This window comes from Panthera onca, chromosome A2 (assembly GCF_046562875.1).
Source record: "Panthera onca isolate mPanOnc1 chromosome A2, mPanOnc1 haplotype 2, whole genome shotgun sequence".
Taxonomy (NCBI): Eukaryota; Metazoa; Chordata; class Mammalia; order Carnivora; family Felidae; genus Panthera; species Panthera onca.
In genome coordinates this window covers 2,625,202-2,652,997 of record NC_138340.1, presented here as the reverse complement: position 1 = coordinate 2,652,997, position 27,796 = coordinate 2,625,202, and the positions used below count along the sequence as shown (strand labels likewise).

At 62.4% G+C, this 27,796-nt stretch overlaps 1 protein-coding gene across 7 annotated transcripts in view; it reads right to left on the bottom strand.

Moving 5' to 3' along the window:
* Window positions 1–27,796, bottom strand: part of NFIC (nuclear factor I C) — a 64,106-nt gene that overhangs the window by 10,426 nt on the left and 25,884 nt on the right. For all 7 annotated transcript variants that reach the window (XM_081791228.1, XM_081791224.1, XM_081791225.1 and 4 more), the window contains exons 3-7: window positions 12,728–12,799; window positions 9,605–9,679; window positions 8,866–8,989; window positions 8,101–8,225; window positions 1,264–1,389 (exon numbers count right to left, since the gene is read on the bottom strand). In XM_081791228.1, the coding sequence (XP_081647354.1) occupies window positions 1,264–1,389; window positions 8,101–8,225; window positions 8,866–8,989; window positions 9,605–9,679; window positions 12,728–12,799 (522 nt within the window). The remainder of the gene's footprint in view (window positions 1–1,263; window positions 1,390–8,100; window positions 8,226–8,865; window positions 8,990–9,604; window positions 9,680–12,727; window positions 12,800–27,796) is intronic.

Below are 27,796 nucleotides of genomic sequence, written 5' to 3'. Positions count from 1 at the left end.
TTCCCCGGAATTCACTTCACTGGGCTTTGGCACGATTGGGGACTGTGGAACCACCGCTACGATGGCTCGTGGGACATTTTCATCATCCCGAGAAGCAACTCCGTCCCCCTCAGCCATCGCACTCCCCTCCCCCCACAAGCCCCCTTCCTGTGCGGGGATGAGCCTGTTCTGGATGTTTCACAGAAATGGGTTTCAGATACTCTGGGGCCTCTCGTGTCTGGGTCCCTCCCTGAGCATCGTGTGTCGGGGTCCGTCCGCGGGGCAGTGGGTGGGGGCGCCCCGCTCCTGTGCGTGGCTGAGTGGCGAGCCCGTGTGTTATTTGCTGGCTTTCTCTTTTTAAACGATCCGGTGACTTCTAGTATATTCGCTTTGTAATCCTGGAACGTTCCCGTCACCCCCAAGGTAGCTCACGCCCCCTTCCTCTCTCTAGCTCCTGGCCAAAGAGTACGTCCTCTTGGCTTTTCAGGCCCCACGGTCTCTGGCGGCTACCTGCCTCTGTCGCTGAAGTCTGAAAGCTGCCACAGGCAAATGGACGGCCAGGGCCGTGCACCAATAAAACTTTATTTACAACAACAGACAGCCGCGGGCCTGGTCTGCCGACTCCTGATCCGACCCACTGCACTGTTCTGATTCTCGCCTGCCTCCCTGTGTGTGTGCCTGCCCTTGTGTGCGGCGAAATCGTCACCATCAGGACAATGGGGTGACAGGCGATGCGCGAGCCCTTACCGCGATTAGCCCATCCGGCCCGAAAGACAGCCCTGGGAGGGGGACGTTTATGAGCCCCCGTGGACGGACGAGCAAAGGAGAGCCAGGTGCACCGTGACCGGCTCGGCTCGTGCCCTGTGGCTGCTCAAGTCGGTCTCCCTCTGTCGCACGTGAGGCCTCCTGTCCCTGTGGCCAGGAGCACCCCTGCATGGCCTGTGTGTCCTTGTGTGTGTCCAGCCATGCGTCGGGAGTGTCTGCCTCCTTCTGTGAGCACCCAACCCCGTGGGGGTGGAGTGAGAGCTAAGGGGAGCGGGGGGACGGGCAAGCCCAAACTGTACCTCCTTCCTGCACGGAGGGGGAAACTGAGGCCTCAGAGCCTGAATCAGGGCCAGGCGCTCCGCACCAGGACACCTCTGGGTGCTGTGGCCCAGCCGGGAGGCTATGGCACCGGGACTCACGGTCAGATGGTCAGAGGGACTTCCCCGGCCCAAGGGGGGGGGGGGGGTGCCTGATCAGAGGGCCCAGCCGCCCCTCCCTGCCCGGGGCCCACGTGCTCACCGCTGTGCACGGCAATGACAGGCCGGTGGTGCTGGGTGAAGCTGGAGAGGCGGGGGGAGTCCTGGGGAGACGGGCTGTGGAAAGGTGACTTGTCCATCTCTGTTTTCTTCACCGGGGACGAGATGCCTGTGTGGGAGGAGCCAGAGGGTCACAGGCCTGCAGGCAGTCAGAGCCCCTGCCCCCCCTCCTGCCAGCACCCGTGGGCGAGGGGCTGGGAGCCCATCATCCAGGGGGGCAAACCGAGGCTCAGAGCAGAGAGGGGCTGCCTGGGGTCACGTGGCCCATGGGACGAGGAGCCTGGTGCCAGCAGAGGCCCCTGACGTCACGGCCTGGCCCCTGCCTTCTCTCCCTCCAGAGACAGAGGCGGCTCAGGCTGCCCCACCCTCCGGAGGCACCCCATACCCTGCAGGGTAGGCAGAGACGAGGGGCCGTCCTAAAGCCCCAATAGGCAGGGGTGAGCCGGGAGGACGCCGACGAGGCCCAGAGTGGCCCTGCGCCCGCAGACTCCTCTTCACCGGGGTAAGGGAACAGAACCTTCCTTGCGGGGCCATCGAGGGATAGATCTAAAATGGGACAGAACCCCTGTAGCCGTTAGACCAGAGTCTGGCTCACTGACCCGTTGGGAGTTTCCTGTGTGGACGGGCCTCACCTGGGCCGCCGGCTGCCCGGGGCAGCTCCGGCCCTCAGGGACCCTACCGGCCTCTGGCTCAACCCCTGGCACCTTCCTCCATGAATGAATGAATGAATGAATGAATGAACGAATGAATGGTGTGCCAAGGGTGCGCAAGGACTCCACAGAGACCGCGGCACAGGAGTCCCTGTTGTCGTGAAGGGGACAGGCCATCCCGGTGAGGGGCACGTGCTGGCCCTCAAGACTCAGGGGAGCCCCCGCCCCTCCTCCCCGCGCCCCGTCCCTGCCAGCCTCCAGACGGGAGAGCCGGGGAGGAATCGGGGCAGAGTCCCGGGCCCGGCTCCCCCAGGGCGACCAGAATCTCGGTGCAGTGGGGCCTGCCGATGGGCATGTTTAGAAATCACTTCAGAACGTATTTTAGGGGCACCTGGGGGGCTCAGTCGGTTGAGCGTCTGACTCTTGATTTCAGCTCAGGTCACGATCTCAGGGTCACGGGATCGAGCCCCACACTGGGCTCTGTGCCAAGCGGAGGGCCTGCTTGGGATTCTCTCTCTCACTCTCTCTCTCTCTCTCTCCCCCTGCCCTTCCCCCGCTCATGCACGGGCGCTCTCACAAATAAACAAACAAACAAATACATAAATAAACTGCAGGAGAAAAAAGTTTTAGACTGAAACGCACCCACCGAGGCCCACAGTGGACCCGCACATGGTGAGGGGTGTGCTCTCGCTCCCACCCAGCACCGCTGACATCGGGGAGGGTCACTCCCTGTGCAGGTGCCCCGGGCACCGCAGGCCAAGCAGCGTCCTCGCCTGCACCCCCCCCCCCATGCCGGGGGCCCCCCGATGTGACAGCCGCTGCCGTCCCCCGGCAGAGTCACCCTGGTGAGAGTCACGGCCCGCCTCTGAGGCTTGCTGTCGCGGGCGTGGGGGTCTCCTGCCGCCCGTGTCCTGGCCCCCCGCCCCCAGCCTTGTCCCCAACCGTGTTCCCTCGGCCTCAATGCTGGGTCCTGCTGGTGGTGATACAGATGTGGGAACCAGCTGCCCCAGGGCCACCGGGGAAGTCAGCTGCTTTTGTGTCACAAACCCTGCTGCCCTCATAGCCCCAAACACACACGGTGCTGGGAGTGAGTGTGTCCGGGGCCCTGGGTCAGCAGGCCCAAGAGGCCTGGCAGCCAAGTGTCGCCTCTGGAGCCGGGAGCCCAGGCCGTCCCAGGGGACGGGAGCCGGTGGGACCCAGGATGGCCGGCGGGGGGGGGGGGGGGGGGGGGGTGTCAGCCCTGCAGGCGGCGTGCGCGTGCACGCGCGTGCGTATGTGGGTGCGTGCGGCAGGGGCGACAGCTCCCTGCTGGCACGGGGCCTGGTGGGAATGAGGTTAGGGCCGGCGGAGGCTCACTTAGGAGGATTTCCTAGAACAGCCTGTCCTGGATGCAAATAGCCTGGCTGGACCCTGCCCCCAGCCGCATCTCCGCAGGCCCTTCTAGAGCTTCCTGAGATGGGGCCTGGGGGAACCGGGGCAGGCGGGAGGGAGTGGGGGAGCCTGGCCCGGGGCCCTGCAGGAAAGAACAGCCCTTCGCGCTCCGGGGCAGGCCCCTAGAGGCCCTGAGTGTGCTTCCCCGCGTCTGGGCATCCCTTCCGGCTCAACAGACAGGCCGTCACGCGGTCTGGTTAAGACGAGGCCGGTACGCCCTCCGGCCCGGGTGCGAGCCGCTTTCTGCCCCACCCCCCACCCCCACCCCTCTGTGTCCCCATCCCGGCACCGCGTCTGTCCCCATCCGAGCACACCCACGCCTCCACCCTCTCTGCCTAGTGTCCTCCCTTCGGTCCCTCGCGCGCGCCTGCCCGGGGAGCACGGACCCTACCCCACGAGCGGCCCCATCTGCGCATGCGCCCGCGTGCTCGCCCAGCCGCACCCCTCCCCCGTGCGCATGGTGACTGCACATGATGTCACCCGGGTCTCCACCTGGGGCCCGGGTCTCCACGGCCCCAGGCCACGGGCGGGCCCGCTGTGGTGTGTGCGCCCTCCCCCCAGCTGTCCTGTCCCCTGGGGGCAGCGCACATCGGAGCCTGCCCTCGTGTCACGCTCACACCCGCCCCGTGCGGGGGTTACAGTTGTCACCCCCGTTTCACAGATGTGGAGACTGACGCCGGACGGGCGGTCGCTTGCAAGGAGCGGGGGAGAGGATTCAAATCCAACACCGTAACTCCACAGGCCTCGCTCTGCGCCCCTCCTGCCCTCCGGGTTCTAAGAGGTGGGGGCAGGCCCCCACGCGACAGGGGAGAGAGAAGGAGCTGGTACCTGCGTGGCTGGGTGCCTCCGCCCCCTGCAGGAGGGCCACAGAAGCAGCAGGAACAAAGCACCCCCGGGAGCTGAGCAGAGGGGGCCCTTTCTGGCCTGCTTGGGTGGGTAACCAGGGAAGGCCTCGGGAGGAGGTGGCCAGGAGGAGAAAAGGCACTCCCAATCTGGGCACAGAGAGGGCAAAGGCCTCAGTCCGGCGCGAGGCCTGGGAGGCGGGGCCGACAGATCCCCCAGACCTCCGCCCCGCCCCAGGTAAGGGAGCACAGGCGCGGGGGGAGGCGGGTGTTAGCGGAACACTGCCCTTGCGGCGGGAGGAGAGGAAGGGAGGGGGTGCTCTAATCAGCTTAACCCCCTTAATGAGCAGCTAATTGGGGGCTGTCTAGACAGGAAGCTGGAGGAAGCCAAGAGGAGGAGACTGTGGGGGAGGGGGAAGAGGACATGGGAAGGGGAGGAGGAGGCGGCAGAGGAAGAGGAGGGAGGAAAGGAAGAGAAGGGGGCCGGGAGGAGCAGAAGGGGGAGGGGAGGAGGAGGGAAAGGAAGAGGAGGGAGGAGGGGGAGAGATGAGTCCATTTTCCCCACCGGGCTGGGCGCACCTGCAGGGTGCAGACCCGCATACAGCTGGGGGTTACACTGAGGGCCCCACAGGAGGGAGCCAGTCTGCCACCGCCTGAAGCAACCAATGGAGACCACAAGGGACAGATTCAGCTCTGTGACTCCGTGGGGCACACCAGAAGGGGGTGTCAGTTGCCTCCTCGTCCACCCCCACTGCTGCCGCTTCATGCTCAGGGCAGGAAGTTCACACCAGGCTCCAGCGACTCTCTCGAACATTTCCTTCCTTTGATTGATTGATTGATTGATTTTCTCTTTTCGAGCTTCCTGCATTGAAAGCTAGGTTTTTGTTTTTGGCTTCCATCCTTTCTGTTTTTCTAATCCATAGACTTAAGGCTATAATTTTTCCTCTCCGGGCTGCTGTGGCTACATCGCAGAAGCTGCCCTCCACCTCTAAATAGTACGCGCTTTATATGTGGCCGGTCCCGTCGGTCACAGAGTTAACAGAGAAGCGCTTTGGGGTTCCCAATCATTAAAGGCAGCGCAGAAGTTAACAGTCTCCCAATATCTGCCCTACCCCTCTTCCTTAGTGGCAGAACCCTTAAAGTTGAGAGGGGCACGTACTTGCCGAAAATAAGACTACATTTCCCAGAAGCCCCTGCGGCAGGGTGTGGCCCTAGGAGCAACTCAGGGGCCCAGAGATCAGCAGGAGAGGTAAGCGCAGCCTCTGAGAATTATTTTTAAAGGGAAAGGACATGCTCAGACTTGACCCTTCTTTCCTGCTGGCTGGACAGCAGACATGAGGGCTGGAGCTCCAGCAGTTGTCTTGGACCATAAGGTGGGAATGAAAACCATATTCACTTGGGGGCACCTGGGTGGCTCAGTTGGTTAAGCGATAGACTCTTGATTGCCTCTCAGGTCATGATTTCACAGTTCATGAGTTTTAGCCCTGCATCGTACTCAGTGCTGACAACGTGGAGGCTGCTTGGGATTCTCCCTCTCTCTCCCCCCCCCCCCTCTCTGCCCCTGCTCGTGCTCTCTCTCTCTCAAAAAAAAAAAAATAAATAAATAAACATTTAAAAATGCTCCACATTCGGGGCACTTGGGTGGCTCAGTTGGCTGAGCATCCGACTTCAGCTCAGGTCACGATCTCACGGTTGGTGAGTTCCAGCCCCGCATTGGGCTCTGTGCCGACAGTTCAGAGCCTGGAGCCTGCTTCAGATTCTATGTCTCCCCCTTTCCCTCTGCCCTTCCCCCAATCGAGCGTTGTCTCCCTCTCTCTCTCTCAAAAATAAACAATAAAGTTTAAAAAAATATTCAAAAAAATGTTCCACATTCACCGGAGCTAAAGGCGGGAGCCTAAGTCTCAGGGTTGCTGATGGCTGGACATTTACTTTGGGGAGAAATGCCCTGTCCTTTTGGGGTTTCTGTTTCTCACAATCAAACTTAAAAGCTTATTAAATACAGGATCTTTACACAGGCAAACCTGTCAGAAGTGGGGAACCCACAGGGAGAGAGAACCATGGAGACACTTTGACCCACAAATTAGAGCCTCCTAGGGAGACACATCCTCCCAAGTTTAGGTAGCTGCCCTGGGAGCCAACACAACGGAAGAGGGAGGGCCACTGGGGCTCAAATGTCACAACCAGACATGATAGAGACTCATTCACAGACATGGGGATTTTATAAAGACACGAACAACGAACTCTCTTGTGTCCTGGGCACTCACCGTGTGCCAGGTGGCTGCTTTATGTGCCTCCTACCATTCCCTCCTCCCAGCTCCAGGAAAGAAGAGTTAGCTCATCAATCCCATGTTGAAGATAAGAAAACTGAGGTTCAGGGGCGCCTGGGTGGCGCAGTCGGTTAAGCGTCCGACTTCAGCCAGGTCACGATCTCGCAGTCCGTGAGTTCGAGCCCCGCGTCAGGCTCTGGGCTGATGGCTCGGAGCCTGGAGCCTGTTTCCGATTCTGTGTCTCCCTCTCTCTCTGCCCCTCCCCCGTTCATGCTCTGTCTCTCTCTGTCCCAAAAATAAATAAAAAAAAAAGTTGAAAAAAAAAAAAGAAAACTGAGGTTCAGAGAAGTCAAGTCACCTGCCCAAAGTTACACAGCCCACACAGCGAGCCAATGGCAGACCTGGCTTTCAAACCCAGGTCTCTCTGACACTTAAACCTGCCCTCTTAACTGTAATGCTTTCCAGGAATCCTGTAGGTATGGTCTTCGTGTAGACAGACCTTTATAAGAAAGCTGGCCCTTTGGGAATAGGGAGTAGGGACCAAAAAGCAGGGGGCAAGCAGACAAATCCTCAGGTTTACTGGGTGTGTACTATGCGCCAGGCCTGTTTTAGGGACACCGCACGTATTAACTCACTTAATCCCCGCAACCTTAGGGGGCGGTGCAGATATTAACCCCATTTTACAGATGAGGAACCGGAGGCTCAGAGCAGTGCGGTCACCAGAGGCTGTACTGGCCGGTGGGCCCGAGTCCACGCTGGCAACCATTGGGTAATCCGCGGGGTGAGCCCTTTTTAAGGGGTAAGGGTCTGGACTGAGGGGCGTTTCTAAGTTCTGGGACACAGACTCCGCTGGGGACCTTTGCATTTCCAGGGACACCCAGCCCAGGGCAAGGCAAGCTTGGTGGGCCCCCCTGAGCATAGTGTCCCCGAGCAGCCCCGAGGCCAGCCCGCGGGAGAGCAGAAACTCGGGTTCTCCGGAGGAGAACCGCGGTGGAGACGAGGACCCCAAGGAACAGAGATCTTCGGGGGAGGCCGCTGGGGAGCCTGTGGCAAGGCCGCCCCTTGCAGAACAGGACCCGTTCTGGGGAGGGCCCTAAAAAGGCAGACGAGTGAGAGGCCAGCCTCTCCCCTCAAAGGAGGTTCAGAGAAAAGCAGCGGGGCTCCGAGAGACCTGGGACCGCGCGGAGGCCGAGCCCGTGGAGACGGGAATCTCGGAAGATCAGCAGGACCCCTGCGACGGGGCACATGCTACAGCTCGGGACCCACCAGCGGGGACCCTCCAGATGAGAGCGTAGGGCGGACCCCGGGAAGAAGCGCGCTGGCGATCAGAAGCGCCACCGAGTCCACGCCGCAGGTCGGGAGCCCCACGGAGACGAGGCTGCACCGGGCAGAGGGCAGGAAAGCCGCGGGAGGGACCGTGTCCGCCCTCTCGAGGCCCCGACGGAACCCAGAAGCTCCGGGAACGTGAGTCCGGACTTCCCAGCGGCGAGCGACCCGCGCGACTACAATTCCCAGGAGGCCCCGCGGCCCCAGCCCCAGGGCTTCCCGGCGCAGTGCCTGCCGGAATATGTAGTCCCCGCCGCGGTAACCCCGGCCCCGAGGCCCGCTCCGCCCCCACTGCCAGCCCCACCTCCTTCCATGTCCTCCGTCCAGTTGCGGCTGCTACTCGTGGGAGAGCTGGGCGAGGTGTAGTAATCGCCGCCGGGGCTCGTGTCCACGTCTTCCTCCATCGAGCCCGACTTGTGCCGCTTGCTCCTGAAGGGCGAGGGAAACAGAGCGCAGGCCGGTTACCACGGCGACGCGAGGGTGTGGAGGGGGCGGTTGGGGCTGACTTCCGGTCCGTAGGGGGGGCAGGGCGGGGAGGGTGCTATCGCGAGACGTCGAGGTTCCCGCGGACTTTCAGCCGGTTCTGGGAGCACCTGTCTCAACCTGCCCATCGCTCGGATGGGACGCCCGGGGCCAGAGGCAGTGAGGCACTCGGTCGAGCGCAGACGGTCGGCTGGCAGGCTGCGCACTAAAGCCCTGGATAAACACTCGGCCTACCGTAAACCTCAGAACAACCCGGTAGGACTATGATCCCATTTTACAGATGGCGGAAATCCACGCAAGCACGGTGACCGGCCCAAGGTTACCCAGCGTATCTCCGCAAGAACCAGTGTCTGTTCTCGTGGAGTCTCAGGGGGTGGGCTGATAGGACTCAAGGCTGTGGGAGCCCTGGGTGGGGTATCAGGGCTGGGGAAAGGAGCACTTGGGGCTGGGTTTTGAGGGACACGTAGGAGTTTACCATGTGAACCCTGAAAACAGGCATTCCAGGGAGAGGAGTCAGCCAGCCGGGGCCAGGTGGAGGTGGGCGAGGGGTGGCTGAATGCCCAGAGTCAGGGACCAGGGCACGTACCCGCTGGAGGAAGTGCTCGGTAGCGTTCTCCTCATGCCTGTGCTGGCTGGATTCAGGTCGTATGCCAGGTGCCCCTGCAGCTCCCCCAGGGAGAAGTTGGGTCCTGTTCCAGTCACCACGGGTGCTGCGGAGGGCGAGAGGGGGCAGAGTGAGAGAGGGTGCAAGCTCCAGGGCTGCAGTTTGCCCTGGAGGGGTGGGGAGAGCCACCGGGGGACTGGCCAGCCCCAAGAGGAACCCCGTCCCCTGACTGGCCTGGTTCCTAATGTGGCTGAAAGTGTCCTCATTCTATGGGTCAGAAGCCCAAAGCCAGCAAGAGAGGCCAAGCTCACACTGTGAGGCAGAGGCATAGCCAGAGCGGGAGGCCGAGCTTCCCAGCGCTCCCTGAGGCCAGGCTCTGCTGATCTGGACAGGGAGGATGATGGTCAGGGTTAAGGCAGGACAGTGCCCAGAACTCCCTGCACTGGAATTCAGGTGGGGGTGTCTGGGGAGTGGGTGGGTCCCCAGCAGGTACATTAGGAAGGTAAGGGAACAGGAGGCAAAGCGGGTGGGGCGTGTGGGCCCCTACCTACTGCCCTTCCTAGGAACTTTAGCTCGGTGACAGAGGGGAGTAGGGCAGGGTGATGGGCAGCTTCCCTTTCCCTGAGACTCTTTCTCAGAGTCCCCATCCCAGAGCCCCCTCTCCCTCTCCCGCGCCCCTCCCCTCTCCAGATCCCAGCACAGGGTGGGCGGGGACACTTACTCCGGGACACCTGGATGAGCTCGGTGACGCTGAACACGCCAGAGGTGACGAAGCTCTCCTGGAAGTCGGTCGTGTCTGGAACAGGGAGAAAATGGGACTCACTGGGTCTGTTTCCTTCCTCGACACCCTGGGCTACCCAGACTCCGGGCGCTGGAGTGGTCACCCTGTCCACCCCCTGCAGCCCTGTGGCAAGACGGAGGCAGAGGCCGGACCTGCGTTCGAATCTCAGCTCGGCTGCCGCTTCGCGTGTTCTCTTGGGCAAGTCCCTTCCTGTCCGTGAGCCTCCGTGCTCCCTAATCTCCAAAGTGGGGGCCACACACCCTGCCATCGGGGTGGCTGATATGAATCAACTGGCCGCAAGGGGCTGGCTTGCTCTCCTCGCGTCACGCGGTTCTGCAGCCCCTTATCCCTCCCCCTCCAGACTGGGAGTTCTGTCCTGACGGGGAGGTCTGTGTGCCCAGGTCCCGCGGTGTCCCCAGTGCCTGGCCCAGAGCCTGGCACACAGCAGGGGCTCAGAATCACGGGCTGAATGGAAGGTCCACCCGCAGCAGTTAAAGTCCCCCATGTCCCCAGAACCACGCCTGCCTAATGTCAAAGGAAGAGGGACCCTCCTCTCCGGTGTGCAGTGGTTGGGACCCATTTAATGGATTTGGAAACAGGTGTGGCTCCTCCTGGCTGACCTTGGACAGCTGGGAGCCAGTCTCTCGCACCCCCCCCCCCCCGCCCCCGGAGGCCTTCGCGGGCAGAACCCGTCTACCGAACGAGCGTTTACGACTGCATCCCGTGTCCCGTTCTGAGCTGGGCCCCGGGGACACTGTGGGAACTAGGCAGACACAAGTGGCCTAGACACAAGTCCCTTGTGGGGACTCCCAGCCCGGATGGACCCCGGACACATGACGCTCAGGGAGGGAACCCGACACAAGGCCACGCGGGGCGTGAGTCCGCGGGTGTGAAACGTCCAGAACGGGCTCCTCCGCGGACAGGAAGGGGGGTTCATGGGGGCCGAGGACTGGGGAAGGGGAGGAGAGGTGGGGACAGGGCTTCTTTTCGGGGCAACAAAAGTGTTGTGTTCTGTCATGTGAATTTAACCACAATACGGTTTTGGGTTTTTTTTTTTTTAGATCATTAAGGCAAAGGCACCACACGTCAGGCGGTGGTCAGCAGGCAGGGTTGGGGAGCCTGCCTGAAAGAGGACCGAGAGGCCTACAGACATTAAAGTTTGGGAAGTGGCAAGGACAGCGCCTGGTGCAGGGTAACGGCCACACAGGCCAGTGTCGGCTGCCGTGATCAGGATGGTCTTAAACGGGAGGTCTGGCCGCCTCCCTGAGGGTCACGATATTGCCAGCAGTGGCCCGTGCAAAGGCCCTGGGGTTGGAGGCAACAGGAGGGAAAGAAGCCAGGGAAGGTGGTCAGAGTGGAGAAGGGACCAGCAGGTGGGCGGCTCTAGGCCTTGGGGGTGGCGAGAGCGGTTCTTCTCCAGGCCCCCAGGGGGCAGCACGGGCCACAGGGAGCCGACCTGGGTGCCCGGTTCCCCAGCTGTGAGAGACCCAAGTCCTGGCCAGTCCGGAAACTCCAGTCTCCCCGGTTACCAGCTTTGTGCACACCATTTATTGAGCAATTACTATGTGCCCAGCCCCGTGCTGGGGGGCTCGGGGCCACCACATCCCCGGGAGGAGAGGGCGATGCCCCCCCCCCCCCCGCCCCCAGCGTCCAGGGGAAGTGGCCTCGGCCGTTTCCTGCCACCCAGCTGGCCAGCTGGTGTCAGCACGCCCCTCCGCCTTCCCCCCCACCGGGGTTTCCTGTTTGTGCAGCACTCGCCCAGCTCCATCTCCAGGGGACTCCCTGGCGGGTGGGAGGAAGTGCTTTCCTCCGCCAGACGCTGGAGCTCCCCATGGGACCAGGCCAAACGTCGCTGCCCCCGCCTGCCTTGAACATCTGGCTTGGAGGCAGGCGCCTGAGGATCACAGGAGGCCAAGGAGGACTCAGGGTCACAGCCGGCCCGTGGTGAGCGGCACGGGGGCCTGTGACGCTCCTGGAACCATCCGGCCCCCCTGTGCCGGCCTTTCCAACGGGGACGTCCTCACCCACTTGCTGTTTCTTCCATCCTTCCTTCCTGTTATCTCTCCTCCTCCACCCCTGTGTACCATCTCTCTAGTTTCTCTTTTTGTCTCTGCTTCACCCCTCCCTCTCTCCTTTTTTTTCTTTCTGCAAATATTTATTGAGCACCTGTTGTGTACCAGGGTCCTATTCTAGGCGCTGAGGACACAGTAGTGATCAGGACAGACAAAAGCCTCTGCCCTCAAGCGGGTGAGGTTGCATTAGGAGAGAGAAGCAAACAAGCAACTAAGCAAATACATAGGCGATCACTAACTTCCTCAAAAGGAAATAAAACAGAAAGTGGTCATTGAGAGTGGCTAAGACTGTCTGAGGTCAGCAAATCTGTCTGAGAGGGGGAGTATGTGAGCTGAGACCTGGGTGATCTAGAGAGAGAGAGCAATGAGCTGTCCAGATAGAAGGCAAAGCACATGCAAAGGCCCTGAAGCAGGAACTGGGCCTGGACTGTTGGAGGAACAGCTAGGAGGCCCATGTGGCTGGAGCAGAGAGACCGAGGGGAAGAGAGGGAGGAAGGGAGGGCAGGCAGGGCAAGGGACAGGTCCTGCAGGGCCTTGGGGGTCAGGGGAGGACTTTTGCCCCAAGGGAGGTGGGGCCCCTAGAGGACTGTGAGCAGAGGAGGGCAGCACCTGACTCAGAGCTCATGGGGGGCTCTCTGGCCACCTTAGGACAGACAGGGAAGTGAGGACAGAAGCCAGGGGACCAGGGTAGAGGTGACTGCTCTGGTCCAGGAGGGCGATTATGGGAGCAGACCAGGGCAGAAGCAGGGCCCTCTCTTGTGGGGTGAGCCCCTCAGGGCCCAGAGGGCGGGAGCTCGGAGTCGTGGGTTCCAACCCCAGCTCCCTGCTTGCCCCTGGGAAGGCCCCTTGACCTCTCCGTGCCTCGGTTTTCTCATCTACAAAATGGAACAATACCAGTACCTGCCTATCGCATGGCTGTGAGGTGCCGACGCGGGGCCACGCAGAGCACGATGGGGCCGTGCGCCCCGGCCCTCGCCATCCCCAAACTCACCCAGCGTGATGGGCTTGCTGTCCTCCTGGTCGGAGCCCATCCCTGCCCGGGGACTACCGCTCTGCTCCGCGTCTGCAAAGAGAAGGAGGGGGACGGTGTGGTGACATTGCAGGGGACCCCACCCCGGGGGGAGGGGAGGCCTCCGTGCCGGGGCCAGGCTGGGCAGCGCCGTGGAGAAGCGGTCCGGAGCTTGCCCGGGCCCGGGGGTCTCCGCTTGGCCCCCTCCCCTCGGCCTCTGCCCTTGAAGTCCCGGGGCCCCAGCCCTTGGTCTTGGGTTGTCACTCGGGGCCCCCAGGAGAGGGCAGAGGGGCGTCCCCCTGCAGCCGCCATGCGGCTACCCACCCGCCTGGCTTGGGGGCTCCCTCCCACCCTGGCGCCCGCCCTCCATCTTATCTAAAAATAATCAGGCTCCTTGGCAGACGGTGAAACAGACAGACGCTGAGCTCAGCATTATCAGCTCCGGCAGCCTGGATGGAGGGCGAGGCGCGCCAACCCCTCTGCAGCCCCCACGGCGTCCACCCGGGGCGGGGGCGGCGGGGGGGGGGGGGGGACACCCACGAGCCCAGCCTGACGGAACCCCCGGCCCCGCCTATCTGTCTCTGAGGTCAGACCCCAAGGTGGTGGGAGTCACGTCCAGACGCCAAAGAAGGAGAATCAGCCCCTTCCACCTGCCATGTTCCAAAGCCAGGCATAACCGCTGTGTGCCCTCAGGCAAGTTGCTTAACTGTTCTGAGCCTCACTTCTCTCTTTCAAATGGGTGTGGGCGTCACCGAGAGGTAGTAAAGAGGTAATACGGACTGACGGTTCGGGAGCCCGTAGGGCACACCCAAATCGAGTTCGAGCCCCAGATCCGGTTCAGCGCAGCCGGCGTGGAGCCCGCTTGGGATTCTCTGTTTCCCTCCCTCCCTCTCTCTCTCTCTCTCTCTCGCTCTCAAAATAAATAAACTTAAAAGAAGATTTTAAATCCCTAAAATGGCCGTAAATGTGGGCTTCACCTCATTTTCGAGGTCTCCTTCAACCCGTAAGAGAGCCACACGTCTGGCGTTGTGATTGTGCCCATTTTTTTTTTTTTGATCGTGCCCATTTTATAGGCAAGGAAGCCTGAGGTTGAAACGGTGAGCAACTGCCCACCCACGGCACTTGTGCCCCCCCCCCCCCCCCCCCCCCGGTCACCAGGGTGACTTTCTGCATGAGTGGGCACGTGCGTCCAGACCTGCGACCCACGGCCGCGCGTTAACCGCCTGGCTTCCGGGATCGGACGCCCGAGTTCCCATCCCAGCGCCGGGAGCCTCTGAGGCGACGCGCCCTCCGCTCCCTCGGGATCCCGTGGGGGTGACCGTGCGGACGCCTCCCCAGACGGCCGCGGAGCCCTCCCCGTGCGCCTCGTGGCTTGGCACACCCTGTGTGTCGAGCACCTCCTGCCCGCCAAGATCGAGGGTGCCCTGAACGCCACCGGGCCGAGGACCCGTGCCTCAGTTTCCCGACCCGCCACAGGAGCGGACGGGGGCAGCCCCAGTCGTGACCCACTGGGCTGGGCAGGGCTGGGCAGCAGCCGAGGCGAGCGTGCCCGGCTCGGCCCCGCGCCCTGTGGCCGCTCCCGGGCCGGGCTGCCAGCGGCCCCTTGGCTCCGGCCAGTTCCGCTTGGACGGCCACGCGGCTGGGCACGGTGGCCGCCGCGTTGGGAAGAGCCCAGCCCGGGCAGCCGGCCTCGGGCACAGGACCCTCTTCCGGATCCGGTGCCCACACGGCCTCGGCAGGCAGCAGGGCGCGGCGGGCGCTCAGGCGATGCCCGGTCAGGGCCGCAGGGCTGTGGGCCTCATTCTCCTCATCCGTGAAGTGGGCACAGCCACACGTCTCTCCCAGAGGCTGTCCCCTGACAGAAAAGGCGATGGCGAATACAAGAAAGAGCCCCAGACCGGGGGGGAGGGGGGGCACACAGAAAGCACGTTGCCAGCCGGAGGGAGGCGTTATCACTCTCCGTGCTGCGTCCCCCCCCCCCCCATTTCCGTCTAGGGTGTTGTTACTTTGCATCCGGGGAGAGCGAGGGCGCTCGGCCATAGCTGGCTCTTAGCCAAGGTCGCTCTGTGACCTGGGGCCGGCCAGACCACCTCCCGGAGCCACGCGGTTTCCCGGGAGCAGAAAGATGGCAGAACCCACCTCCGGGCTTTGCCGGCCGCCAAGTCGGCGAATGCGTGTGAAAGCACCGGCGGGTACCGACGGTCAAAAAAACGGTGGGCTTGGGAGCGGCTGTGAACGACACCGTGTTCCGCGTGGCGGTTAATTGTCCGCTGTGGGCACTGAGAACCGCGGCTGGCCGTCGCCTATCGGTCTTGTATCCCGCGGCCCCGCTGAGCTCACTCAGTAGTTCTAGGAGATGTTTGTGTTTTCGTAGATCGCTCGGGATTTTCTTTGTAAGACCCTTGGGTCATCTGATCTGTAGGCCTCTGATTTCCTTTTTCTTGCCTTATTGCACAGGCAAGGACTTCCAGCACGATACCGAACGGAAGTGGCGAGAGCGAGTGGCCCTTCTTGGCTCCGATCTTGGGGGAGACTCCCCAGTGTCTCACCCCCGAGTACGATGGAGATCCCTTCACTGGGGTCAAGGGGTTTACCCTTCCCTTTCTATAGTCCGGGGAGCTTTTTTTTTTTTTTTTTTTTTTAATTAAATAAGCGTAGTTTCTAAACACTGATGCTGTAATGACGTGCTATCTCATTAAATCTTTTTTAATTTAGTTTTTAGATGGTGGTTAAATAGACATAGCATAAAATTTACCATTTAACTGTTTTTAAATTTTTTTTTTTGATGTTTATTTATTCTTGAGAGAGACCATGAGCAGGGGAAGGGCAGAGAGAGAGAGACACACAGAACCTGAAGCAGCCTCCAGGCTCTGAGCTGTCGGCACAGAGCCCGACGCAGGGCTCGAACCCACAAACGGCGAGATCATGAACTGAGCCGAGGTGGGACGCCCGACCGACTGAGCCACCCAGGCGCCCCACCGTTTAACTGTTTCTAAGCGCACGGCTCATTGGCATCAGGCACACTCACGCCGTCCTGCATCCACCCCCACTATCTGTCTCCAGAACTTTCCATCTCCCCAAACTGAGACTCTGTCCCCATGAAGCACGGACTCCCCGCCCCCTGCCCCACCCCTGGCTCCACTGTCTACTCTCTGTCTCTGTGGATGGGACTCCTCTGGGGACCCCCTGTGCCTGGGGTCACGCGGGACGTGTCCTTCTGTGTCTGGCTCCTGTCACCGCACACAGTGACCTCCGGGTCCGTCCACGCGGTGGCAGGCGGCAGGATGTCCTGACTTTTTAAGGCTGAATAACATTCCATTGAAACAGTTTTCAAGGCTCTGCTACTTGGGTCCTGAAAACTCCCACCAGCCACATGCGACTTTACAGTTAAGTGAGCTAAACTGAAATCAAGTTAGAATTTCAGGACTTCGCCAGCATCGGTCACCTTTCGCTACTCAAGAGCCCACAAGACTGGCGGGGACCAGATTGGACGGTGCGGAACCCTGTCACCGTCACAGAAAGCTGAGCCCAGCTCAGCCCCCCGGGGCTGAGCTGCGATGGATGTTTCCATGAAATACCGGGAGGAAAGGGGCCCAGAGAGTCCCTTCTCCTCTCATCTGCTTAGACAGCCGGCCCTTAAATGCAATGTCCTCTGGTCTGAACAGACGTCTAATGGATAATGTTTAAAGGACAGGCTAAACATTAAAAAAAAATTTTTTTTTTAAAAAGGGGCGCCTGGGTGGCTCCGTCGGTGAAGCGTCCGACTTCCGCTCAGGTCATGATCTCGCGGTTGTGGGTTCGAGCCCCGCGTCGGGCTCTGTGCTGACGGCTCGGAGCCTGGAGCCGGCTTGGGATCCTGTGTCTCTCTCTGCCCCTCCCCCGCTCACGCTCTGTCTCTCTCTCTCTCTCTCTCCTTCAAAAATAAATAAACGCTAAAAAAAAAAACAAAAAACAAAGGACGGCTAATGTCCAGTGCCCCCAGCTGCCCCAGGCCCCAAGACAATGGCTTTCGTCTGCTGAGTCGTACTGCGTGAAGAGCAGTCACAGTAGATTGATTCAATCTACCCAACTGATGAGTTTGGTAAACTGAGGCGCAGCTCAGAGTCTCTTATCCGAAGCTGATGTCAAGTCAGAGAAGTTATGTGCCCATCACAGAGTTGCTTAACGGGGGGTGATCCTGCCCCTCAGGACAAAGTCTGGGCGCCTCTGTGGTTGTCAGGACTGGGGCTGTCCTGGCATCGAGGGGGCCGGGGACGCCGCTCACCCCCTACAGCACCCAGGACACCACCCACAGAATGACCCGCCCCAGTGTCTGCGGTGCCGTCGGGGGGAGGCCCTGCTCTGGATCCACATCCGTTTCCAGTGGGGGTGAAAACCAGTGCTTGGGGGAGGGAGAAGGTAAACAATTCTGCTCTTCGCTCTTTTTTTTCTAATTATAATTTTTCAAATACGTTTATTTGTTTTTGAAAGAGAGAGAGACAGAGCGTGAGCTGGGGAGGGGCAGAGAGAGAGGGAGACACAGAATCGGAAGCGGGCTCCAGGCTCCGAGCTGTCGGCACAGAGCCCGACGCGGGGCTCGAACCCACGCACCGCGAGATCGTGGCCTGAGCCGAAGGCGGCCGCTTCACCGACGGAGCCCCCCAGGCGCCCCCCGTTTTCTTTTGAAAGGAACTGACTGCTGGGCACCTCCTGGGTGTCAGAAGCCTGGAAGACCACAGTGTGACGAAAATGGGCAAAAAAGCCCTGCCCTCGTGGCACCCAGGTCCTAACGGGGGAGCGACGGGCAATGAACAAGCAAGCAGATTCACCCAGGGGATAAACTCGGGGCGTGTCGAGTGCCAGGGAGGCCCCACGGCTCGGAGATGTGAGTGGCCGCCCCTGGAGGAGGAGGGGCATAGACTGGAGGTCCTGGGAGGGTTGATGAGGGTTCTGGGTGAAATGGTACGGTCCAATTGTTAATGCTTAGTGACTCATTTCTTTGACTATATCGGGCTGCACGGTTCACCTCCACTGACTTATTTAATCTTCAAAACTCCCCCAGGAGGACAACATGGATGGATCTAGAGAGCATAACGCTGAGCGAAATGTGTCAGTCAGAGAAAGACAAGCGCCACAGGGTTTCATTCATATGTGGAATTGAAGAAACAAAATAAACAGAGCGCGGGGCGGGTGCGGGGGGGAGAGACAAGCCAGAAAACGGGCTCTTGACTACAGAGAACCCGCGGATGGTCACCGGAGGGGAGGTGGGAGGGGGATGGAGATGTAGGTGTGGGGATAAGAGCACACTCATCCGTGTGCGGGGACAGCTAGGGACAGACCACGTCCTTGGTACCCACCTCCCTGCTCTGCCCACGCCGACGAGCACCCCCTCGGGGAGCAGAGCCCCCAGACCCTATCGCGCAGGCTGGGGAGACTTCCGAGCACGCCCCACTCGGGTTGCCGGGGTAGGGGCCGCGGTGTCATGAGACGGGGTGCGTTGACGGGCGACACGGTCTGGTCTGACACCCTGAAGCCGGCCTGGATCCCGTCCGGCAATCCCCAGGGTTACCCAGAGACCGCAAGTAAGTTCCCCAAGGCCACACAGCAAGGAAAGCTGACGGGCTGACGGTTTCATCTGCTCCTCGTAAAAACGCATAAACGGTGGGGGGCGGGGGGGCGCCTGGGTGGCTTAGTTGGTTAAGCATCCGACTCTTGATTTCGGCTCAGAGCATGATCCCTCTTCGTGAGTTCGAGCCCCGCGTCGGGCTCCGTGCTTGGGATTCTCTCCCCCCCTCCCCCCCCCTCAAAAATAAATAGACTTAAAAAAAATATACATGAACATCTCGTTGAATATCACACCACATCCAATGCCAGCCTTGAAACGTTGTTGGCTTGTTTTTTGGTTTTCGTTTTGAGTTTTCTCCTGACCGGGTCGACTCAACCACCCCCCCCCCCATCCCCTCCGGCCCCCGGACACGGTTTTCCGCAGCCCGTGCTGCCCAAACGGTATTCTCCCCGCGAGGACACCAGGGATGTGTCTCCTGGGTGAAAAACTGAAGCAGGACGTGGCCGCCGGTGACCCGTGCTCGTGGTTCGAGACCCGACCGAGCACGGGCCTCATGGTCAAGAACGGGCCTCGCTGGTCTCCGAGCAGCTGTGGGGCTTTCTGGGGCCTTTAAAACGCACCGGGGTCTTGAAGAAAGGGGGTGGGGTGTAGCCACCCCCCGATCGTCTGACCTCGAGGGTCTCCTGGGAGCCAGAGCCGCACGGAGTCCCTGCCCTGCCTGGCACAGCCTGGCGTGTGACCTTGGACCAGTCCCGTGTCCTCCCTCTGAGCCTCGGTTTTCCCATCTGCAAAGCGAAGCGTCTCCACCGCTGCCTTCCTTCACGGGGCTGAGGCTGGAGCCTGAGCTGCTTCGGAAGAGGAAGGGCCAATCGCCGATAAGGGGATAAATACTGTGCTGGTGACAGCGTTTGTCCAAACTCAGAATCTAGATGAACTTCGTCCTTCCTCTGCCCGCCGCCCTCCGGGGCTGCCACCTCCAGCGGCCCCCTGTGGCCCTGCCAGACCGCCCCATCCCTTCCCCCCCCCCATCCCCTCCTCCTTCTCTCGCCCATCGTCCACTCTGCTCCAGCCACATGGGCCTCTGGCTGCTCTGCCAACGTGCCGGGCCCAATCCTGCCCCAGGACCTTTGCACAGGTGGTGTGGTACCCTCTGCCTGCACGTCCTTTCGGCATCTACACGGCTAACACTCTCCTGTCATTCCGGGCCTTTCCTCAAAGATCTCCTTCTCTGAGAGGCACACGAGGCTCTTTAGCACCACGCACAGAGCATAGGTAGCCACACTCACACTAGTATGAGGGAGAGTCTGGCCACGGGCAACGGCTGAATCTCAAGTGACTCCCTGCTTCGGCCCGGACCGGTTCTCTCTCGACGTTCTCAGCTCCGTGGGGCGTTCACGTGTAGCCGGGACGTCACCTCCTCCCGTATCCTTTTGCTCAAACGAGCACATGATCGTGGCGACAACAGAAATGTAAACTGGGTCCCACGGCGGAATGTACAGAGTGTTCTTTCCCGTCCATGGCCAGGAGCCCAAATTTGGTCCGTCCCAGCCCCTGAGAAAGGCGCCGCTGGGCCTCCGGTCCCGCCCTTCCCGCCCAGGAACACCCACCCCTTTGCACCACACAACTCCCTTCATCCCGGTGGCTAACCCTGCGGCCGTCCCTAATTGGGAGATCGACACGCCGAGGTGACACGCTCATCTCACAGGTGTTTAGTGACCACCTACTACTTGCCAGGCACCGGGCAGACGGCAGGGTGCCAAGGGAGGAGAGACAGACAGGAAGTGAGCAAACAGAAGAGGCCCGGGATAACTCCACGCGGCCCTAAGTTCCAGCGAGGCCGTTAAACTGGGTGAGGGGACAGAGGGCGGCTCTGGGGGTGACTTGCGACACAGATGCCTGGCGGGGGCCCCTCTGAGGAGGTGTCGTTGGCACTGAGGCCTTAGCAACGGGGAGGAGCTGGCCCCGGGGAGAGCCGGGCAAAGGCGCAGCCTGTGCAAAAGCCCTGGGGCGGGAACAAACACGGGATGTTTGAGGACCCAACACGGTGAGCAAAGGGGAGGCAACGGGGCCACGCGGGCCACGTGGCTGCAGCGACAGGCTTGGGTTTTATTCTCGAGCGCCACGCGGAGGGACAGGCCCCCGGCTCTGCCAGATGGCACAACACCTCCGGCTACGAGGCCGTGCCGAGGCGTCAAGAGCCGCGGGCGGGAACGCGAGACGGGCGGCCGCTTTGGAGGCCGGCGTGGTGCTTGCTCCCGCGGAAAGTTAGACACGGGATCCACGCGGCCCAGCAATTCCACACGTCTGCATGCGCCCAATGAGGGGTGCCAGCGGGGCCCCCAAAGGATGCCCGCGCCCCCGTGTGCACAGCCGCGAGGTTCACGGCTGCCCCGCGTGGGGACAGAGGGAAGGGTGAACACGGTGCGTCCGGCCACACGCCGGAATGTGACCCAGCCCCAGGGAGGAAGGACGTCCCGCCGCCTGCCGCCACGTGGAGGGACCCGGAGGCCACTGTGCGCGGTGACAGGAGCCGGACACAGAAGGACACGTCCCGCGTGACCCCACGCGCAGGGGTCCCCAGAGGAGTCCCGTCCACAGGGACAGAGAGCGGATGGTGGGAGCCAGGGGTGGGGAGGCCGTGCTTCATGGGGACAGGGTCTCAGTCTGGGGAGATGGAAGGTTCTGGAGACGGAGGGTGTGGGTGGACGCAGCACAGCGTGAACGTGCCTGAGGCCGCGGAGCTGTGCGCTTAGAAATGGTTACGCGGGTGAATTTTGCACTCTGTGTCCTTTAACCGCGATAAAACACACACACACGAAAACAGCGTGGCTGCCGAGTGGCTTCTGGAACCTTGGGGGCCGGGAGACCGGGGAGGGGGTGTGGGCACCGGCCCAGGCTGGTGGCCTGAGGACGGACAGAGGGACAGGACCTGGCGAAGTCGGGACCGCGCCTCTTCAAAAGCCGGCGGGACACGGCGGGGTGGGGGAGCCCGGAGTCCCCGTCCGGGCCCCGCGGCCCGTCTGCCGGGCGCGCGGGGCTCGCTGGCCCTCTGTTCTGACCTCAGCGGCTTCCAAACGCAGCTGGCTCGGCCGGGCTGCCACGTCCGCCTCCGACGACGCCGGCCAGCTAGAGGCAAACCCAAAGCCAGGCCCTGGAATTCCGAGCTCCCGGCTGTCACCAGCCATCTTTAAACATTAGCCAGCCGAGGCTCAGCTTTCCCCGTCCTGGAAGGCCGCGCGGCACACGCGACCCTGGCCTTTGTCCCTCCGCCCCGCCGCCCCCTCCCTCCCAGGCAAGCTCCAGCCATGTTCGTCAGCCTAACCCTAACACCTCCTTCTCCGGAACACCCGCCCTTGGCCCCTTGGCCCAGCCCTAGCCCCCCCCACCACACGGGTCTATCAACACACGAAAATCCCAAGTCCTCCCCGCGGCCACCAGGCCCTGCGGAAACTGCCCCCCCGTCCCGTCCCGTCCCTGCTCTCCCCTCCTCCCTCTCTCCCCCTGGCCCGCTCTGCTCCGGCCACACGTGCCTCCTCACTGCTCCTGCAATATGCCGGGCCCCGCGATGCCCCGGGACCTTTGCACAAACTGTGCCCTCCGCCTGGAACGCCCTTGCTGTGAATGCCTGCCGGGCCCATCCCCTCACTCCGTTCATTTGAGTCTCTGTTCCAATGTGGTTTACGTGTCCACAGCCCCTGGCACAGGATCTGGGCTCGATGTTGGGGGGATCCCGTCCCTCCCGAGAGGCGGGACGACGGATTCTCACGTGCGTCCGGTTATGTGACAACCTGCTTCGTGTCCCTGAGCCTCCACCCCACCCCATGCCAGCGTCTGCGCAAACCCAGGCACAAAGGGACACGGCGATTCGTTTATTCGACCCACGCGTTGAGCACCTCCTGGGTACGAGGCCCTGTTCTAGGTTCTGAACAAAACAGACCCGAAGTCCCATCCCTGAGGCTCACGGTCGCAAGTTGCGCCCCAGCCATTGTAAGGAAGGCCAGGGGTCGAGCCTCGGTAGGAGGCCTCCGGGCTACGCTAAGCTTGAACTTGGCGCTGCCGGTGTGGCAGGAGGACCGGAACTGAGACCGCCCTGAGCTGCAAGGAACCTCAGCAGAAACCCTGGCGCTCCAGGGGGGGCGCCCGGAACACAGGCTCCCCGGCCCAGCAGCGGCGACCCCTGGCCTGCGGTCCGGCCCCCGCTGTGTGACCTCAGCGAAAGCGCTTTCCCTCTCTGAGCCTCCACGTCTTGGCACCGAGGCCCTAGCACGCCTTCTCCAGGGCGCCACCTGGACAAACCGGAGGGAAGAAAAAGCAAGACGCTGGACGTTCAAGGCGTGCACTCGCCGGCCCCTGGGGAACGTCTAGGAAATGCGGACGAGACGCAGGGGACGCGAGAGGCGAAAGGGCCCGGCCCGGTGACCTCCTGGATGCCGGCCTCCTCCCTCGCCTTGTGCTTCCTGACCCGCGTGTTCCTAGAGTCTGGACCGCACTTTCCCTCTCCCTCTCCCCCGCCGCCCGGCCGCCTGGGCCCGAGCCAACCTGCCTCGGAGTCACTTTCAAAGAAAAGTTTCTGTTTTCTTCCCACCCGGCCCAGCGCCCCCGCCGCCTGGCCCGCTCCGCGGCCTGGCTCCGGCCCGGCCGGGCGCCCGTGGACACCTCAGGCCAGCGGGTCAGGGTGCTGGCCCTCCGCCGCCCCCGAGCCCAGGCCTCGGGCCGCGCTCGGGGAGCCCGGGAGGCCCCACGGGGGAGGCCCCCGGCGTGGCCGTTTCGGGGTGTCTGGCCCCAGAGCCCCGCGGGGAGGTCCCCGCCGGCCACAGGGCCCACTCGGAGGCCTGCGGGCCGGGACTGGCCCCATCCCGGGATGCTTTGGCGGCCAGGCCGCCTTATGACATCATGGCTCTGGCGGCCATTTTCTCCACTCTCCCTCCCCCGGCTTCCAGATGCTTCTGCCGGCCTTGGCGGCCATTTTGTCCGCGCAGGAGGCTGGGGCTGGCACGGGAGCGGAGCGCCGGCCCTCCCTGCCGGGTGTGGGGGGGGGGGGCTCCCCTCGGGCCCCTCGTGGCCTCCGAGGGGTTAAGTGCGCGCGCCACGGGGCGCAGGGGGGCAGGCAGGCGGCCCAGCACACGTGGCCGCCCCGCGGCCCTGCTCCTGCTCACGCACCCCACTCCGGGTGGCACCGGGGCCGCGAAAAACAGGTTAAAAATACCCACACGCGCAAACCCCCCCCCACCGGTCCCCTCCAATGTCAAATGTGTCAGCGCCACCCGGGGAGGGGGGCAGCCTTAAAATAACTTGCTGTTTACATTTGGAGCAAATTCTTGGCTCCTCGGCAGCCAAGCCCGGGCCTCCTCCCGCCTCCCTGGCAGGCCTGCTTCAGCGGCCGCCGAGCGGGGCGGGGAGCTCCGGGGCCACATGCGCGGCCCCGGGAGGGGACGGGCCAGCCCCACTTGTGGCCACACGGTGGACGGGGCCGGGCGGGAGCGCCAGAGAACGCCGGCTGCCAAAAATGGGCGCGGGCCGCGGCCCCTCCCAGCTCCCCCCCTGTTTCTGATGCTTCTTGGGTGGGGAGGGGGGGTGGGGGGGGTCGGAGAACTTCCTGGCCAAGGGAGGCGGGCACGAAGGGAGGGCTCCAGAGCGGGGCAGAATCCTGCAGGAGCTGTGTGGCCTCAGGCCAGCCCTGCCCGTCTCTGGGCCTCCAGGGAAAGCAGTCCGGCCTCCCCGGACTGGGGTCAGGAGGATGGGTCCCATCCCAGCCTTGCTGGGGTGGGTGGGGGGCGGGAAGGAAGGGGGACACGGACTGTCGCAGCCCCTCTCCCTGGCTCCCCTTCTGCAGAAAGTGGGTGTTGAGGTGCAAACACCTCAGATCTGGGCACTCCCATTTCACAGAGGAGCAAACTGAGGGCCAGAGGCAGGAAGGGGCTTGGCCCGAGTCTCACGGCTGTTAAGTGCACGAGCGGCTCAGAGCCCAGTTAGTCTGGTTCCAGAGCCCCTGCTTTAAACCCACCGCCTTGCGGTGGCCCGGCCAGTTAAGTGCCCAGCTCTTGGTTTTTTTAGCTCAGGTCACGATCTCACGGTCCGTGGGTTCGAGCTCCGCATCGGGCTCTGTGCTGACATCAGAGAGCTTGCTGGGATTCGCTCTCTCTGCCCCTCCCCTGCTTGTGCTCGCTCTCTCTCTCTCTCTCTCTCTGTGTCTCAAAATAATTAAAAAAAAAAAAAAGTAAACCCACTGCCTCGACTGCAGGAGGAGGTTGGAAACTCCAGGGTCCCAAACTGAATTGAAGGGAGGGGTAGTGGGAGACTTTTCTACTCCCCTGGCCCTCCTGAGGCCTCTCTTCCTGGAGCCTGGCATGCAGTCAGTACTCAATACATGCTCGCACGTAGCTGGCGCTCAATAGATGCTTGCGGACGAGTGATGATCATTCAGCAGGGGCTGGCACACCGTAGGCACCAGGCACCTGCTTGTCGTACAAACGACTGGGATTATCCTGACAGGGCGTGGCATACAAAAGGTGCAAAATACATGCTTGTCAAAGGAGTCTGAGGACTGTCGGGAAAATTGGGGGATAGTCAGAGGAAAAGACCAGGTTGAGGGGGACACGGACTCTGATCAGTGGTGACACAAGGGATTTCCGACAGCAGGCCTGAGGCAGGGTGTGGAATGTCACCCAAACATTGCCCATCTCAGTCCCCCTGGTCCTTGGAGAAGGTCCCTCACCTGCTCCAGGGCCTGAATATCAGAGGGAGGGACCTGTGGCTGGAGAAGCCCAAGGAAGTAACTGGAATCTGTCCTAGGGGCCCAGGAAGGCTTCCTGGGGGGAGGGGATATTGGAGCTGGGGCCTTGATGTATGAGTAGGAGTTTGCCGGGCACCGAAGGGGCTTGTGGGGAGTGAGAACAGTGAAGATAATAAGAATCACAGCTTAATTCCTACTGATCCCAGCAGTGTGCCCATTTCACAGATCTGGAAACTGAGGTATGGTGAGTGGCTTGGAGCCAGGCCATCTGTTCCGGGGGCACCGGAGCCACATGGTGAGATGCCCCCCCCCCCCCCCCCCCGCCTTGCCCCAGATTGGCTGTGACGCCAGGCTAGCCCCTTGTCCTCTCTGGGTCTGTTTCCCCAGCTGCCATGGTGGAATTTGGCCGGGCACCAGGGGGGTGCCATTTTACTGGAACAAAACAGGGCCTCGGAGAGGGCACAGTCAGTTAACTGCCCGGTGGCCCGTCCCAGTCAGTACTGCGGGTTTCCACTCGCACGCCTCCCATGCCGGCGGGCTCTCTCCCTTCTTATGAGCCTCCTGCCTCACGACTGCTGACCGCTGGAAAGGGGCCTGCTCCGTGCCAGGTGCTCACTGAACCCGCTCCACAGTTACAGACTGTCACTCCCGTTTCACAGATGAGGAAACTGAGGCACAGAGCGGGGCAGGTCCTGGCCTGAGCTCCCCTGGCGAGCACGGGGATAAGAATGGGGGAGACGCTGCCCCCCTCCCCTGCGTATGCCCAGGCCGGGGGCCGGAGGGACCTATGATCCAGGCGATCGACTCGCACGGCCCCGCTCCGCCTAGGCTGACGATGGTCCCTGAACTGTCACACCTAGGAACAGGCTTGCAGGCTGGCTGCCTCCATTCTCCCCTCTCCGGAACCCATGCGGTGGCCTGGGTCCCTCAACTATCACCACCTCACTTTTCCACCAGCGTCTGTCCCCCTCCCCCACCCCCCCATGTGAGCCCTCCAGGGCTCCCAGCTCCCCGGGGTAAAGGCCCAGTGGCCCCCAGGGCCCTGCAGGACCTGCCCCGTCCCCTCTCTGCCCTCCCCTCCTCCCTCTCTCCCCTTCGCCCACTCAGCTCCAGCCACACGGGCCCCCTCGCCGCTCCCTCAAACCGCCAGGCCCGGTGCTGCCCCAGGACCTTTGCACAGGCTGTTTCTCCCACCTGGAATGCTCTCCTCCCATTTGTTCGCCCAGCTGGCAACTCCTCAACCTTCGGGTCCCAGCTGGAACGTCAGGCCCTCCGACAGACCCCACCAAATAGCCCGCTGTCTCTATCCCTTTGCCCTTATTTTTTCGACAGCCCTCGTCGCCAACTGCTGTTTCCCACTTGTTCTTTGTCCGTTGCTCCCCCCGACCGGGAACCCCCCCCCCCCCCCCCGAGCACCGCGGTTTCGTCTGTCTTGTGTCCCGGCCGTGTCCCCAGGACCCAGAGCCCATAGTGAGCGCTGAATCTATTTACTGACTACACAGGGACTGCGCTGGCTGAGTGCTGAGTGCGGACGTGTTCCGTGCTGCCCCGGACCCCTTGTGGGTCTTCACTCTTGTCTCCCTCGGCGACCCCACGAGGCCAGCAGATTTTACAGATGGGGAAACTGAGGCTCGGGGAGAGCAGGGAATAAGCAAGCGTCAGAAGCAGAATAGGCCACGCCAGGCCTCTGGGCCCCCGCGGCTGGCCCACTGCCACCGGGAACAAACAGGGTGTCTGTCAACAACCCCGACAACCGTAAGAGTAATGCCGACGGGCCGGCAATGACTCGCACAGCATCACCCCGTCCGTAAGGGTAGCCCCCGTGCGGGTTGGCGCGGGGCCCCGGAGGGGAGACTCAGGGGACACCGGCCCCTTTAAGATCTTCCCCCTCCCCAGCTGGGCGCCGGGCCCGGCCTCCCCTTATGTAAGCAGGCCAGCTGCCCTTGCATAACCTGGTTACATAAGGAAGCAGGGAACAGGCTTGTCCATCCGGCAGCAACCTGTCCCGGGCCGTCTGTGGGGCCGGCCTGGGGCACAGGAACGCCGAGGCCACCCAGAGTGGCCGCCGGGTGAAGGCCCGTGCAGGGGCCTCTGGGTCGGCTCCTGTCCGGGGGTGGGGGAGGCCGGCGTCTCAGCCACAGCATCCTGTGCCCGGAAAAGTGAAAGGCTTCCAGTCTGCGAGTGGATGGGGGTGTTCCCATTACTGTGACAGAGAGACTGAGCCCCAGAGAGGCCTAAAGCTTCACAGCCCCAGGCAGAGGGCGGAGGCGACAGGCCTCCGGTGGAAGCCGGGGTCCGGCCTCGGCCAGAGCCCGAACCTCCCAGCTCCTCTGTACGATGGGGCTGCAAACGCGACCTTTCTGCACAGGGCCCGGCGTGCAGCTGGCACTCAATACATGCAGCCTTGAATTCAGCACCGGGCCCGCTCTAAAAGGCTTTTAATTCTGCGGACGGGCCTGCCGCTGTGGCCCCGTCCTGCAGTGAAGCCACAGGCAGGCCCGAGGGAGTGGCCGTGCCGGCCCGCGGGGCAATGTGCGAGCCTCGGGTGCTGTGTGGTGGTCCCACTGTGTGCCAAACCCTGGCCCGGATTCTATCCTGTCTGCCCAGCAGGCCCCAGGGTGGACGCAAGGAGCCCCAGGAACAGGCGGGGAAACTGAGGTGCAGAGAGGAGGGATGTGCCCAAGGTCAGACCCAAGCCCTACCGTGCGCCCCTGTCTCCTTCGCCAGGCAGGCCTCCCCAGCCCCAGGCCCTCCGTCTGACTACGTGGGCTTG